Here is a 14,843-nt window from a genome sequence, read left to right as displayed (position 1 = left end):
AAGGAAAGGAAAGGAAAGGAAAGGAAAGGAAAGGAAAGGAAAGGAAAGGAAAAGGAAAGGAAAGGAAAGGAAAGGAAAGGAAAGGAAAGAAAAGAAAAGGAAAGAAAAGAAAAGAAAAGAAAAGAAAAGAAAAGAAAAGAAAAGAAAAGAAAAGAAAAGAAAAGAAAGAAAAGAAAAGAGAAAGAAAGAAAGAAAGAAAGAAAGAAAGAGAAAAAGAAAGAGAAAAATAAAAAGAAAAAGAAAAAGAAAAAGAAAAAGAAAGAGAAAGAGAAAGAGAAAGAGAAAGAGAAAGAGAAAAAGAAAGAGAAAAAGAAAAAGAAAAAGAAAAAGAAAAAGAAAAAGAAAAAGAAAAAGAAAAAGAAAAAGAAAAAGAAAAAGAAAAAGAAAAAGAAAAAGAAAAAGAAAGAAAGAAAGTCTTTCTGAAAATATGCTATACATTCAGGAACATGCATTTGGAAATTGGACCATTTAGACAAATTCAGCTAAGCAAAAACAGATTTACCTAGTTTCAGTATATATCATGTATTTTATCAGATATATAACACAACTTTCCTAGTAGGGCAAAATGTTTCTAACAATACTCTGTGAAAGTCTGAAATTATATTAATGAAAACAGATGAAACTCAAAGAATAAAAATGTATTTCTAAGTAAATAAAATGCTGCTTATGCGCATTTTTCACCGAATTTGAAAGAAAAAATAATTATAAAATACTGGAATATATTATTTTATTTTTGCTTTGAAACTCGAGTCATTAAAAGAAAGCACACTAAGAAAACAAGTGGTCATTGAAGTTATTGAGAAGACATAATATACATGTATATATAACTATATATAGATAGTTATAGGACTTAATTTTACTTCTTGCTTACTACCATTCTCCATTCACCTTCACAAAATGCAGTACAGATGTTGCCAAACTCCATTTCAAATGCTTCAGGGAGTTATTAATTTCCAAGACTGTGCAGCTGGACCTTTCAGTGAGTGACACAAGTGGTTAGCAATAGCTGGTTTTATTTACTAGTATTATTATTATCATCCTATTGTTAAAGTAAGCATTACCTGCCATTCAGGACAAACTAACTAATTGCCAAACAATTTTCTTAATGACTAACGACTAATGGTTGACTGCAACCTAAAGACTACACGGATGTATATGTTTGCAACAGCTGCCCCCTACAAGATGTTTTCTTATGTTGTGCCTCCCCTTTGGAGATGATCTCTGATTTTTCAGGGTCAGAAGCTATTCCATGTCATAATGAAATTGATATCTACTTGTGGGTATGGCTTGTCTGGGTAAAAATAATTACACTTATGGCCCCTAATAAAGGAGATCTTCAGCTGGGCACCACCATGAGCAGGACCTGAGACCTTTTGGAAGAATCATGAGCTGGAGCGCATGAGCTGGGGTGCTTGACCTGTGAAGAGATACTTGTTCAGCGTGGGGAGAAGAAGGTCTTAGGATGATCTAATAGCAGATTTCCACTGCTTACAGGATAAGACAGAGCTAGACTCTTCACAGTAGTTTATGGTGGAAACACAAAAGACAACAGCGATAAGTAAAAACAAGAGTTCAGTCTGTTTCTAAGAGAAATTCTCTCACAATATAGACAGTCAAACAGGGGAGCTGACTGCCCAGCAAGGTTGTGCAGTCTCCTCCTGGAGGCTTTCAAGTCTGGATAAAGCCCGGAGCAATTAAATCTGACCTTGTAGTTGACCCTGCTTTAAGCAGGAGATTAGCCTAGATGACCTCCAGAGGGCTCATCCAACCTGAATTTTCCTGTGATCAGGTGACCTGGTGGTTCCTGGGTAACTTCTGTCTGGGAAGGCTTGTTATGTAGTCCATTTTAATATTATATACATTGGTCCCTTGATCTTCTCCAAAATTATCCTCCCTGCTCTGTAGAATTACTGTTTGTTGATAACTGCAATAAATCATTATTGAGGGAGTGTCCAGTCCACATAGCTGAATTGTTCTGATTCTGTTCAATACAGAAGAATGTGCTCCATATACACAAGTTAATTTACAGTGTTAGAACAGTAGTGACCAGGTGGTATTGAACTTGAAGAACAGCATTATGTGATCTCTGAACTTGCAAAATGACCACTATTTGCTTCTGATATATAGATAATGATTATAACAGTTGGTACAAGACCAACTTATGAAGTTTTCTATCCTTCATAAAGAAAAGAACAAAATAAAAAGGGGACAGGGAGGGAAAATTACATCTGGAGACATAGGCAAGCATTATGTTACCTTTCTAGGGGAGTCCCAGTACTTACTTTCTTAGATTGCAGTTGAAAAGTTTCACTCGAACAATTTCCTTATAAATGCACGTGCTTCAAAGGTCAAGCCAGAGCCATTGTGCAATAGGCTTTAAGAGAAGCATAAAACTCCTATCTGACACAGAGTCACTGGCAATTGAAAAAGCAAAGACTGGAAGGGTTAAAGGCTAATTGCTGGAAGAAATCTGGCCTGCTGGCCTAAGGTATTTTGAGTAGGAGCACAGTCAAATGGCAGTTGTGGGATTAATTGGGTGAAAGACATTGTCACCTTGACATTCATGAAAGTACTTGGGAAGAGCACTTTTTCCTGATATACTGTGGACAGTTCATTTAAACCATGGAGGTAAGATTTCTTTTTTCCACAAAAATTTTACCTTTGTTTTTTAATTGGTGTCAAATACAAAAATTAAAATCTCCAGTGTTAGAAAATCTTGCACTTATTTTCTAAAGTTTGTAAATGTCTCTTCCTGATTGGTTCTCACCATATAATGAAAAGTAAATGTATATCCCAAGGACAAAATGTTCAAGCCCCTGGCTTAATAAAATGAAGAGAGCAAAACTTGCAACTACAAGCCCCTTTGGAGCTCTTTGTGCTAGTGGGAACATAATGAGCAGTTCTTTGTGCTTCTTATAAATAACTCCAACATCCACTGATCAGCAGCATGACCTCAAGCCAAGCAATTTAGATGTCTACTTCACTTTGGCCCAATATTTTTTGTCCATGCAGTAGTTATCTTACGGTCAAGGATGACAGTGCTCTGGCTGCAGGGGAATCAGGTACGGTCCTATGCATAATAAATGCTGTTTGCTGCAAAATTTTACTGCAGTCATGTCATATCAGTGCACAAAATTGTTCTTCTGTTCTTCTTCATCATTTAGTCACTATAATTCTCCTGCCTCATGATATAAGATCTGTTCATAAAAGTTTACACTTTCCCTCATTTTCTTTTTTTCAGTCAAGAGGTCAAAACAGTTCCCCAGAAATTTGCATTCAGCCTTCAGGGTACTTTTGAAGGACAACATAGGAGATACTCAGTCAGTTTTGTGAACTGGAAACGTAAATTAGCTGAAATAGCTGAAACTTCATTATTAGTGCTTCAAAAATGGCAAATCTCCTAACAAAGGATAGTAAGTGCAGAGCAGGGTTATCTCATTGATCAACCTGTTATTTTTTCACCTCAGTATCACACTGGAGTAAGGAATAAAGGTTCTTTTGAAATTCACCAGCTCACAAATCTGCCTACTGTCCACTATGTAAATCTTACTCTTGCACTACATCATGATAAACATGGTAAATGTCGAGCTGAGACAGCACAGATCCACTATCTTTCAGCACACTTAAAGCAGCTGCCAAAGACTGCACCAGGTTTCCGTGTGAGGTGGTAACCCAGTAATTCCAGCAGAATCACACCAAACACTTCCACAGGGACAAAAACTTTGTACAACTGCAGTTTGGCCAAGTATTATGGAAGGACTGGTTGATGTGGCCTCTCCAAAACTGGCCACAGCAGTTCCCTGGCTCTGAAACAGAAAAAAATAAAAATAAAATATGCTTCAGTCAGCTTTTCAAGCTACTTAAAGATACAGAGATAAAAAGTGCTTTAGAAAAGATAATCATTCTCCAAATCCTTAGCTGAGTTATGATTCTAGCAAAAAGGACTGATCATTTTTATGTGTGAGAGAGAATTACCTTGTAGCTTTCACATCTTAAATCTGTGATATGAAATATTCACTCTGCTGAAGCCAATCAGTGTTTCACTGTCAATGGAAGTAGGTCCAGGCTTTCAGGCAGAGAAAATCAAGGGCAAGTTATGTGACTGGATATGTGAGAGCCAAAGGTCCTTTACTTTCATTTGAGTTCTGAAGGAAATATACATCCAATACTGTATTTTAGTAAAAGTGTCTGAGTGAGCATTTTGAGCAAGCTGAATTTCAGAAGAAGGGAAGAAGCAAGAATACAACTGAGTAAGAATCTTTCTTTTTGAACTTGTCCTTTCAAAATCTTTCAGGAAGTGAAACATGTCCAGTACATGTACATGCTGCTGTAAGGGTGTTTTCCCCATTTCTTACTTAGAAAAAAATATCAGGTTTAAAACAGGAACAAATACTCAGATTGTCAATTTAAATTGAATTTTGAGGTTGCTATTTGACTTCAAAGCAACATTATCTTGGGCCAGAAATTCACTCTTATGAAAAGTCCTACTAGGTTTCAAGCTACGTTTTTTTTTCAAACTAAGCTTCTTTGGGCTAAAAGATAACGCTTGTCATAATAAAAAACACGTGAAAATTGTACCTATGTGTATATTAGAAAGCAGAATCTGGTTTCTGTTACCAGAGAAGTTTGTTTAACTGCCTCCTAAGTATAAAAATAAATAAATAAATAAATAAATAAATAAATAAATAAATAAATAAAATGAGAATAAGCTAAAGATGGAGCTTGATCAAGGTATATATGGGATCAGGGATATCCTTAGGCACACAAAAAATACACAGCTGCTAATACGGATACTAGAGTGATTAGAACAGCCAAATCAAATGGGAATTGAGTTGATTTACCAGATGGCAGTATTTCAGAGCTGACTAAGGAGTTGAACCTATGCAAACCTTTCATCCTTGCTAAGAAACGGCCTCATTCTATCTACTTGGTGCATTGCCTCTGTAACTCATCGTGTCTCCACTACCAAGGTGAAGGAAGCTGTGCCAGTGCTGCTTTAGCATGAGGGAACAAGTGCTGGATTACAAGTTGGATGCATTCCTTTGGTCTTGAACATGGTGTTGAGTGGACATGGTACCAACTAGCAGTGTTGGAAGGTCATGCTTACAGAAAGAGAAGGTACATGCCATCTGTGCCTTGTGCTCAGGAACAGTGGTATTACAGGGTAATTAGCAATGTGAAATCTGCTTAAATTATTGAGAAAAATGAACTGCCTGTAGTGGTCTCCAGTTTTGGACTTGGTTTTCAGTCCACATTCCTGACTTTATTCCTCATCAGTCAGTTCTGACCCAGCCTCTTGCATTATGAAGACTGATTTACATATCCAAACAAGTGGCTCTAGAAGCAGGAATTCAGGCTGACAAAATGTAACTCGTCCTCATTCTTTTTAGAGTTATTTTGCATAAATGAATAAATAAATAAATAAAATATATTAACAAACAAAACCAGGGAGATAAAGAAAGAAATTTCATGGAACCAGTGGGATTTTTGAGAAACTATTCAACTACCCATGTACATTTATGAAGATGGGGTTGGGAGAAGGGAGATTTCCCAGTTGACACATTTCTCCACTTGTGAACATGTTGAAAGATCACTCATATGTTTTCAATGAAGTCACTGACAGTCAGGAATGCTGGAGGCAACAGCTGTTGGGGATTGATTTACCCCAAGGCTATTTAATTTCTCAGCCTCTCATAAGGATGCTTGCTAGGGGGAAGGTAAAGAAGCACAACTAAAAATTGTATTGCTTTCAGCAGCTGTTGTTATTCCTGAAAGCCAAGAATGGGTCAAAAAAATGTGATGAAAGTCTTGGATTGTTATCAGCTATAGGGGTGGCCAAAGCTTACTGCTTCCTTTGGGAGTAAAGTTTCCTTTGTGGAATGAAATACAGTAAAATTACTAACTCCAAGAGGGCTTAGTTGCCTGGGAGTTACCATGAAGTATATATGTGTCTTGGAATTTCCAGAATTATAAGTATATTATGTCAGTTGCAGTGATATAGGTTGTGAAAGGCGGCCCTTGTGTTCAGTAACAGGAGCTGGGACAATCGGATAGCAAGAAAAGATAACATAAAACATTCATTAAAATGGTGGAAAAAATGACTGAAAAGCAGAGTGCAGCTGCTGTGTGTGTCAGTTACTCCTTCAGAATGGTCTCCCTCTGTGAAACACTGGATTCTCATTAAATCACATTGTCCAGCCATGCATTAGACCACCAAACTGTAAGGTATCTGCCAACCTAGTTAAAAATAAGAGACATACACCTCCCAGCAGAATTTCTTTTTGTAACTATGTATTTTCCACAGCTTGCTAGCAGGACTCTTCAGAAAGAAGAATTAACATGGACCACATTTTCACTGGGGAAGAAAATAGAATAATGGTTTTGTTTCACTTGGGACTTCATGGCTGTGAATACGTGAGATGACTTGTGGCTTCTCAGACTGCATCACCAGGCACAGAACTTGTGTCTTTTCCCTCCAGCAATGCAAGCTGTTTCAGCCAGTGCCCCATCCTGGGCATTAGCTGTCTACAGCCTGACAGCTCCTTCATCCGTTCCAAATCCTTACAGTGGCTCACTCAGGATGTCTACACCAGGGTTTTAATATGGATCAAGAGTATACTTTTGAAGCAAATCTCCTGTTATCCCCATTTACTGTGCTTTCTTTCCCATTATGGATCTGTTTTGGAGAGTATGAGCCAGATTCGTTCCAGATGAAACTGAAGTGGAAAGTGTGCTCCAGGAGCATACCTCATGTATTGTACCACAAAGGGCTCCACAAGACTAGAGTAGAGCAAGTTCAGCATAGGATAAACCTGAAATGTGAAAAAAGGGACATTAGACACTTAGTACTAGTTTCATTATGCAAATCTACTTCTATTGGTCCACAAACCTTGATAATATAGTTCTACACACCTGCCAGTTAATTAAAAGCCTCTTCATTAAAAACAAATAAATAAACAAAATAACAAAACAACAACACAAAATCATCAACAGCAAAAACCACCAGGTAGTGGGAGAATGGATCTGGAAGTCAATTATCCTCAAAATTACTATGTTCAGATGAGGATGAGAATTTTTCATGCCAGTGCTGTCTCATAACACTAGCAGAGTTTTCAGGAGCAACACACAAGACTGCAATGACAAAAGAGTTCAAAGACAGCAACATTTGGTTAACATGGACATAAAATTGCTTTGAATATTCCTCAGATGCTAAAATAAATGATGAAGACACCGAAATTATCATAATGCTGAAAAATAGGTAGCGTGTTCTTGAGTATCTTCATATGCTTTGTTCCTATGACAGCAGTTAATTGTACAGTGTATGTAGCCACACCACACTAGCACAAGACTGTATGAGAATTGCTCATCAAAATGCCTTGGGATTATTATTTAGACCTGTGGACACACAAAATTTGATGCATAACTATGGTTTATCCAACCAACTCAAAATCTTTGGCCTGAGAAAGCTGTAAAAGGGTAAGTCTGTGGGAGTGGTTTGGGACTGCAAGGAAGGAATCATTAAATTACTGAAAATTTCTGTCCCACAAGTACTTAAAAGAACAGAATAATAATTTTTCTTGTGGCTTTTCAGCACTTCTTTCTCTGGGACAAAATGGAAATGAGAAAGAGGAAAAATGCAGAGATCAAGACAAATGAATTATGGACTGTGTCCAACAGAGTTCTGTAACAGTTTTTCTGCTGATTACACTGAATCAGGCACTGATTCATGCAGATTGGATCAGGCACTTTTCATGCAGAAGTCTTCAGAATATTTGATAGCTTCATATCCAGCTCCCTTTCTTATTCATCGGCCAAGGTGCCATTGGAGTGATAGCATATACAAATCCCATAGCACAATGCACTTCCTAAACGAAAAGTGTCATTAAAAAATTATTTGGTTGTTAATAGAAGTCTTATACAACAACAAACAAACAAACAAACACACACACAAAACAACAACAACAACAAAAAGCCCAAAGCTTGTGAACTATTCAAAAAAAAAAAAAAAAAGACACCCCTCCTTACTCCTAAGAGACTAAAAAGTGACAATAGTCTATGGAAAAATGGAAGAATGAAAATATTTGACTGTTACATGGCTTTTACCCTATGGAACTCTAACACTGTATGCTTGTACTCACCAAGCTGAATTGCTGAATTGTAACCTCTTCTGGCCCATGGATAATCCTTGTCCTCTGAGGACCACCTGCACAGATATCTGTGCTCTTTTTGCAGTAACATTAGGCACAAAGGGAGGCTTGCAAGGACCTGACTGAAGCTCTCACTAATCTCACTAGCTGTAGAGTACAGCCTGTTCTTGGGGCCAATTCCTAACAACTGAAGGATAAGAGATTGTTCAATTCTAGCTCCAATGTTTATAGAAGTGTTGTCCAACAAAAATCCACCTGTGGAAGTCTTCAGGATGGTTTTCTTTTCCTTGTAAGTTTGATCCCATCTTTCAGAATCTTCTATTCCAGACATCCGATGAGGACCTGGTGCAGCCAGCTCCCTTACCATCTTGTAAAAGCAAGAAAGTGATTTTGTTTTTTCAGCCATGAGACAAATAAATTTCTACACTTTACTTGAAAACATTTATTTATTTATTTAAAATCCAAATCTGACATTTCAGTTTGTTTGGGAAAATGTTCAGATTTTCCTTCAGATTCACCCTGGACTTACTCTGCAACACTGAGTATTCACAGACAAACATTGCTTACAGGAAAGCTTTTGTGTTAACAGTTAAAGAAGTACCAGAACAGGCACCAAAGGTATGGAAATGATGTTACCTAAGCTTGTTCCTCAGCACAAGCTGAGTTCATATTCACCTCATATAAGTGCTGTTTCAAAACAAACCTTTATGCAAGCAGAGGAAGAAAGCTGAAGCTCCCAGGCTCCATCAGCCTGGAGCCAGCTGTTGCTGCACTCCTGGGTACAACCTGGGCATTGTCATGGTCATGCTGGCTGAGCCTTTCATTCCCACCTAATTTTGCATTTGTGTAACACTGGGCAGATAAGTGAACTGGAATCTTTCCTGCAAAGGCTCTGTGTAAAGGGAAGAAAGTCAGTGTAGGAGCTGTAGGCAGCAGTGCCACTGGCATTTTGCTGCTGTAATGACACATGGAGCTCAGGTCAAGAGCAAAGTCTCAATGACAGTGAGTAGCAGTGTGTAGGTTTAGCAAGGGACCCATTTGTATCATGATATATTTCAATGTGTTTGCTCTGAGTCCATAACACTTGTCAAGTTATAGCAACAGCTGATGCTGTTATAAATGTGTGAGCTCAAGATGTTATAAATCAGATAAAGAACATACTTCTTAGCCCTCTTTCTTTCCACAGACCTATTTTCTCAATGCATAGTACTTTAATATGACTGTCATGAGGAGTCCTAGAGACTGTGGATAAATATAACTCAATTTCATGCAGAGAGCCTGGATCAAGACACAGTTTGTGAGGTCTCATGTCATTGTAAAGCTTTCCCATAACACAGTCTCTTTTGTACTGTTGATAGAACTCTTGAGGGCAAGGAGACAGTTGCTTCTGTCTTGTTCTTAGGCGTGAAAATCAGTAGGAGAATGTGAAAGGGTTAGAACATGCCATCCTAGAGAAGAAAGTCTCAGCTTGCAAAGGAGACTCTAGTTAGGCAATGACAAATTCCTTCCTCTTATTAGAGACAAGTTCCTCAGCATCAGGAGACTTCCCTGGAATGTGGCTTTCAGCTCCAAGGTCATTCTAACGATGCTTTAAAATAAATAAATAAATAAATAAATAAATAAATAGATAAATATGATGGTCTAAAGCAAAAGCCTGCAAAGCAGCTTTCTCAGACCCTACAAGCCACTAGTGAAGGAATGAGCAGCAGCTTGCTTGGAGACATTGAGAAGTTGTGAGTTGTGTTCTTGCAGTGCATGGAGAGGTCAGCTCCTGGGGCAAAGCACAGAAAGGCAGATAAGACACCACCCACATCACCTGCAATTTCAAAATCAGTATCTGTGCAGAGCAGTGTTCTCCACAAAACAGGGTGAAAAGAAAGAAGCATTTGTGGCCCTTTCCACAAAAAGTAAGTGTGCATTAGGTTATGGCAGAAAGTGAGGAAGCAGATGCAGTTCCCAGGCTCTTCAACACAGCACAGGGACAGCGAGATAAATATGACAAAGTACTAGAGAATGAGGAAAGATACATAGAGGGTAAAAATAAACATTTTGATTCACCCAGCCTTGTCAACCATGAATGAGAACTCATGGAAGCTAAAGAATAACACTAAAAATGGCTTTCATCAATCTGTCTGTCCCTCTGCAACCAGACACAATGCATAATTCAGAGGCACCACGTATAACTGCAACAAAAAGCAGAGGTACAGATACAACAGGGGATTAGTCTTGGTACTGAAGAAGAATATCATTTTTACAGACGGAAATTAAAAGTAACCATGTATTCATAGGAAACGTTGTTGAAGAGTGTCTTGTAAACTTACCTGGTTCTGACCTCTAGGCCAAAGAATACAGTTCATCTGTGTTCAGGAAAATTATATTTTCTGGTTTGCATATAAATGCTTAATTAATTACCTATTACATAAGTTTTACTCTTGCATCTAACACAATGAGGCTTTTCTTTACACTGTCACTGGCTGAACACCAGACTAGAGAACCTGAAATTTTGAGGGCAAATTTAAGTTCTGAAATGGTCCCCTCATCTCTTAGGATGTCTTGGTTATTAAGGGAAAATAGGTCATCATATTATCAGATTTCTTTCTACCAAGTGATGCATTTTGTTGTTGAAAACATAATATCTATAAGCAGACGGTGTATACTTAAGCAGGTGCACATCCACTTATGAAGTGTTACTATGTTATAGTCAACACCAGTCCCAAACTGACAGCCCTTTAAAAACAACCAGTCAGATTGCTGCATGAAGTTGCATGGGGAGGTACTCCTCTAAAATACTTCATATAAAATGTCTTGAATGAGAGCTGCATTACAGGAGAGTGCATTTGTGTGTATGTGGGCATGCACACATGACTTCAGACTGGAGGAATGGAGGAATGTTCTGTCACACAGAGGAATTTCCATATCCCAGATTACTGCAAACTGGGTGAAAAAAAAATAAAATTGGTATGATGCCTAGTCCTATTTCTTAATTCCTCGTGGAGCCTGTAGGCACAAACTATTCAGCAGCTGGGCTGGGAAAGAAAATTCCCCCTCCATGAAACATTATAGCGCAGTTGAACACATTTACGGTTGCACAAAACTTTTCATGGCATCAGCTATTTTCTTTTGGGAAAGGCAAAATACTTGAAAGCACAGCCCTGTTCTACTGCTGCAATTTTCTAAGGAAATTTTCTCTTTTACCTAAAAGAATAGCCAGTCATGAATATGCATGCAGATGCAGGCACTGGGCAAGCTGGGAGAACAGAGCGCCTTTCCCAGGCAGCCAGCCTGCAGGATGCCCTGGAGGGACTGGCCACTTCCAATGCACAAACCTTTAACCTCAAAACAAACTAATGGCCTGTTGGAGATGATCTGAATGAATGTACTTAAGCACAGTGCAGCAGTACATTTCCCTAAGGAATCAGTTCTAACGCCATTTTAAACTTCTCCTTACTCTCTTTCAGGAAAACCACAAAAAGCAGGATAAACAGTGAGAAAAACTGGGAAGCTTTTTGTGTTTTAATAACTGGAGACCAGAAGTGAGGGCTGTGTTGTTTGTTTGTTGTCATTTCCTTATCACCTATGAAGTTATGTTGTCTGTGCAGGATGTGGTGAAGAAATATTTAGTCGTGTTTTACCTTTCCTTATCTTGAGTTCAAAGTCATTTTAGAGTTACTGGATAACAAGAAACCAATCCCCTTCCAGGCTTGTATTGACTCTATAAGCAGGATGACCTTGAATGTTTCAGCTCCTTTCATGTTCTCCAGAGGAGCAAAAGAATAGCCAAGAAGGTATAGGAATATACGTATAGGTAGTCTGAGTCAGGAAAGAACGGGTATTGTGGGGGTCAGAAGAAGAGGCAATTTTCCATGATGAAAGTAACTCTGGAGGCTCTGTAGTATGCTTCAAGATCTCGGGAAATATGCCTTAAAATGGCGATCCACAGAGTGTTATTTATGGTTTTCCTTTTAATTAGGCGTGGATCAGACCTCCCTAGTTTATAGGGACTTGACTTTCTACCATATCATCCCAGCTCAAACACATTAATCTGTGAAGCCACAGAACACCACCTGAAGCAGAAAGTAATATATAGGCTTTAATGTGGTGAATTGGTGAGAAAAAATATTTTCAATAGAATTTTTTTTTTTTACATAGTTCCCAATTCTGGTTACAAATCTCAAGAAATTAATTTCCAGAGTACCTGCAGGTACTCAGCATTTCTAGCAAATAGATTCCAATATGGCCCATCATGTTCTTTAAAATTGTAGAAGCTAGTTTTGAGCCTCCATTTTTAGAATAGCTCTTTCAACTGGCTTCCACTTTCTTAATGCTTGTTCTATCTTATCACCAAATTCATTTGTGTAGAAATAAACTCCAGATGCCATGTTCTGAGACTTCAAAACCTGAAGTGAGTAAATGTATTGATGTCTATTGGTCGCAGAAAATGTTATCTGCATCTGTACAAGGTACCACTTCCCTAGGATTTACAAGATATGAGATGGGACATCCCACAGATCCAGATCTGCTTATTTATATTCAGCACATTTTTTTTCTCAAAGTGGAATCCATATGATCATAAAAACTGCAGTAATCTTCCTCATAGGAATAAATAAACCCGAGATACTGGGAAAAAGAGTTCATCTTATTAACTTCAGAAAGAATGCCTGGAGATACCAACTGATAGGTATTGTCCTGTCTGAAACTATGATGTCCATTACAAGTATCTGCAGGGGTAGAGAGGAATATGGAAGTCAGAAAGTTAAAAACACAGCAAAACAGAGAACTTAGCCTGCCTGACTAGTTGGGCAAGTGATCAATTGTAGAACTTTGTCTACCTTTGAAAACGTTGTCTGCCTTTTTTTTGAACACAAGGATCTGAAAGAGGGTAGGGAAGAGAACAAAAAAGTCAGAGTCAAATCAAAGACCTAGCAATTCAAACTCTTTGTTCAAGAGGCTTCTGTTTCCTTATTCATTTAATTTTTATTTTTTAATTTTAATTCAGTTACTAAGAACACTACTGCTACAATTACTACTCAGATCTCAGAGATTACCAGACCCACTTTCAAGAGTCTACCTTGATTTGAATGCTGTCCAAGCAAACTTAGACAACATTTTTAAAACATCTCACTGACAGCCACAATAACCTTAGGAATGATCTTTCTCAGCAATGTTTTTGACACTATTATTGAATCTGCATTGTAAAACCTACGTATAAGAAATACTGAAAGCATTTTCAGCTATTGATGGTTTGGCATTTCTTCCAAACAAGAAGATTCAGAGATGCTAAAAGCAGCTTCATCAAACTGCATGTGTTTACATTGCAACCATATCCATGTGCATTGCCTAAGCAGTTTTTAGTTGGTGGCAAGTTACTCAGTGTAATTTAGGGTGCGCTTTCATACTAAAACACACTCTCATATCTGGTTCAGTGAATCACATCCTAAATGCAATTGACTTTATTGACCAGATCTCCATTGACTTTCAGGGGAACTTAGACACCTTACCCACACACGTTATGCATTCTAGACACCTAAAAGAAAGTGACATAAATACCAACTTAAGTTCTCACTTTTGTTGAAACAAAAGGAAGGATACTTTCTAGAGATTTCTCTTTGCTATAATCAAGGCTAAAGTTTGTAATTTAAAATCTTTTTCTTAAAAACTGAACAGCGGATTTCCTTCATTCCTTATGCTTGGATCCACCTGATTTAGTCCCACCACCATCTTATCCCATACTTTTCTCTCTCCTCCTCTAAACCTTTTTAGCTGCAGCTGTAAGAGGAAGGTTGGTGTTACCCCAAAAGCTATTTTTTAGTACTACAAATCCAGCTGGGATTAACCTCAGTTCTTCAGAGTTTCTCAGAGATGCTCTTGCAGCTGGTTCTCTTTTTTCCTTTCCATTTTTAAAGAAGTTGGTTCAGTCTTACATGACAAACCCATAAGAAGGGAAGCAAGGGAAATAGCTCCCAATGACTGTGATGAGTTCCCCCTCTAAAGAAGGCTAATGTCAACATTGCACTTTGATCTTCAGTCAGTCAGAAATATTTGAAAAATATCTCTTTATTCAAATATTTAACAATTTCCATAGACCATACACACCAGGTGACATAATTTAGAGGTTGTACAACTCAGTTCCATAATAAAACACACTGCTTTCCTCACACTTAGCTGCAACAGATTTTGCTCTCAGTGTAGAGTCAAAAGACCTTTTACCCTGGTATAGATCTGGGATAACCCTGCCGAACTCAACAAAATTAAAAGGCTGTGAAATAGAGTAAATCACAGCCACAGCAACTCATTTAATTTTAACAAAGTTACTTCAGGTTCCCTGCAGTCTAACTAATTGTTTGGCCTTGCTCCACTTTCCCTAAAGACCGAAGCATACTTGTTTTCTTTCTCTCTTTCTCTCTGTTTTTTTTTTTTTTCTTTTCTTTTTCTTTTTTTTTTTTTTTCTCCTCCCTATGAAATGTTAACAGAAACCTATGCATTACTTGTCAGAAGATGCCTAACAAACCTAGCATCCTCCAGCAACACTCTCTGCAGCCTAACACCAACTGCTTCTCTGAGCTTTGCCTCTCTCCTAACTCTTAACGTAACTTTAACCCTAACACGAGGTTTTGTCTGAGTCTTAGCTCAAGATCCTCAGACATGGCCCAGACAAAAACGTTTTCAGGGGACACTTCTTTGTGCAGCTTACCCCTT

General features: G+C 38.0%; 1 protein-coding gene across 3 annotated transcripts in view; it reads right to left on the bottom strand.

Moving 5' to 3' along the window:
- Positions 1-14,843, bottom strand: part of LOC311432002 (uncharacterized protein) — a 33,769-nt gene that overhangs the window by 10,567 nt on the left and 8,359 nt on the right. The window contains exons 2-4 of one of the 3 annotated variants that reach the window (XM_084510024.1): positions 8,139-8,514; positions 6,748-6,812; positions 773-3,806 (exon numbers count right to left, since the gene is read on the bottom strand). In XM_084510024.1, coding sequence (XP_084366150.1) covers positions 6,781-6,812; positions 8,139-8,514 — 408 coding nt within the window. In that variant the 3' untranslated portion in view covers positions 773-3,806; positions 6,748-6,780. Of the gene's footprint in view, positions 1-772; positions 3,807-6,652; positions 6,813-8,138; positions 8,515-14,843 lie in introns of those variants that run through there. The other 2 variants (XR_014689766.1, XR_014689767.1) reach the window with 2 other exon arrangements.

This window comes from Aythya ferina, assembly GCF_964211825.1.
Source record: "Aythya ferina genome assembly, chromosome: 2".
Classification (NCBI taxonomy): domain Eukaryota; kingdom Metazoa; phylum Chordata; class Aves; order Anseriformes; family Anatidae; genus Aythya; species Aythya ferina.
Note: the sequence above shows the minus strand (reverse complement) of the source record. Positions and strands in the feature narration are given on the sequence as shown.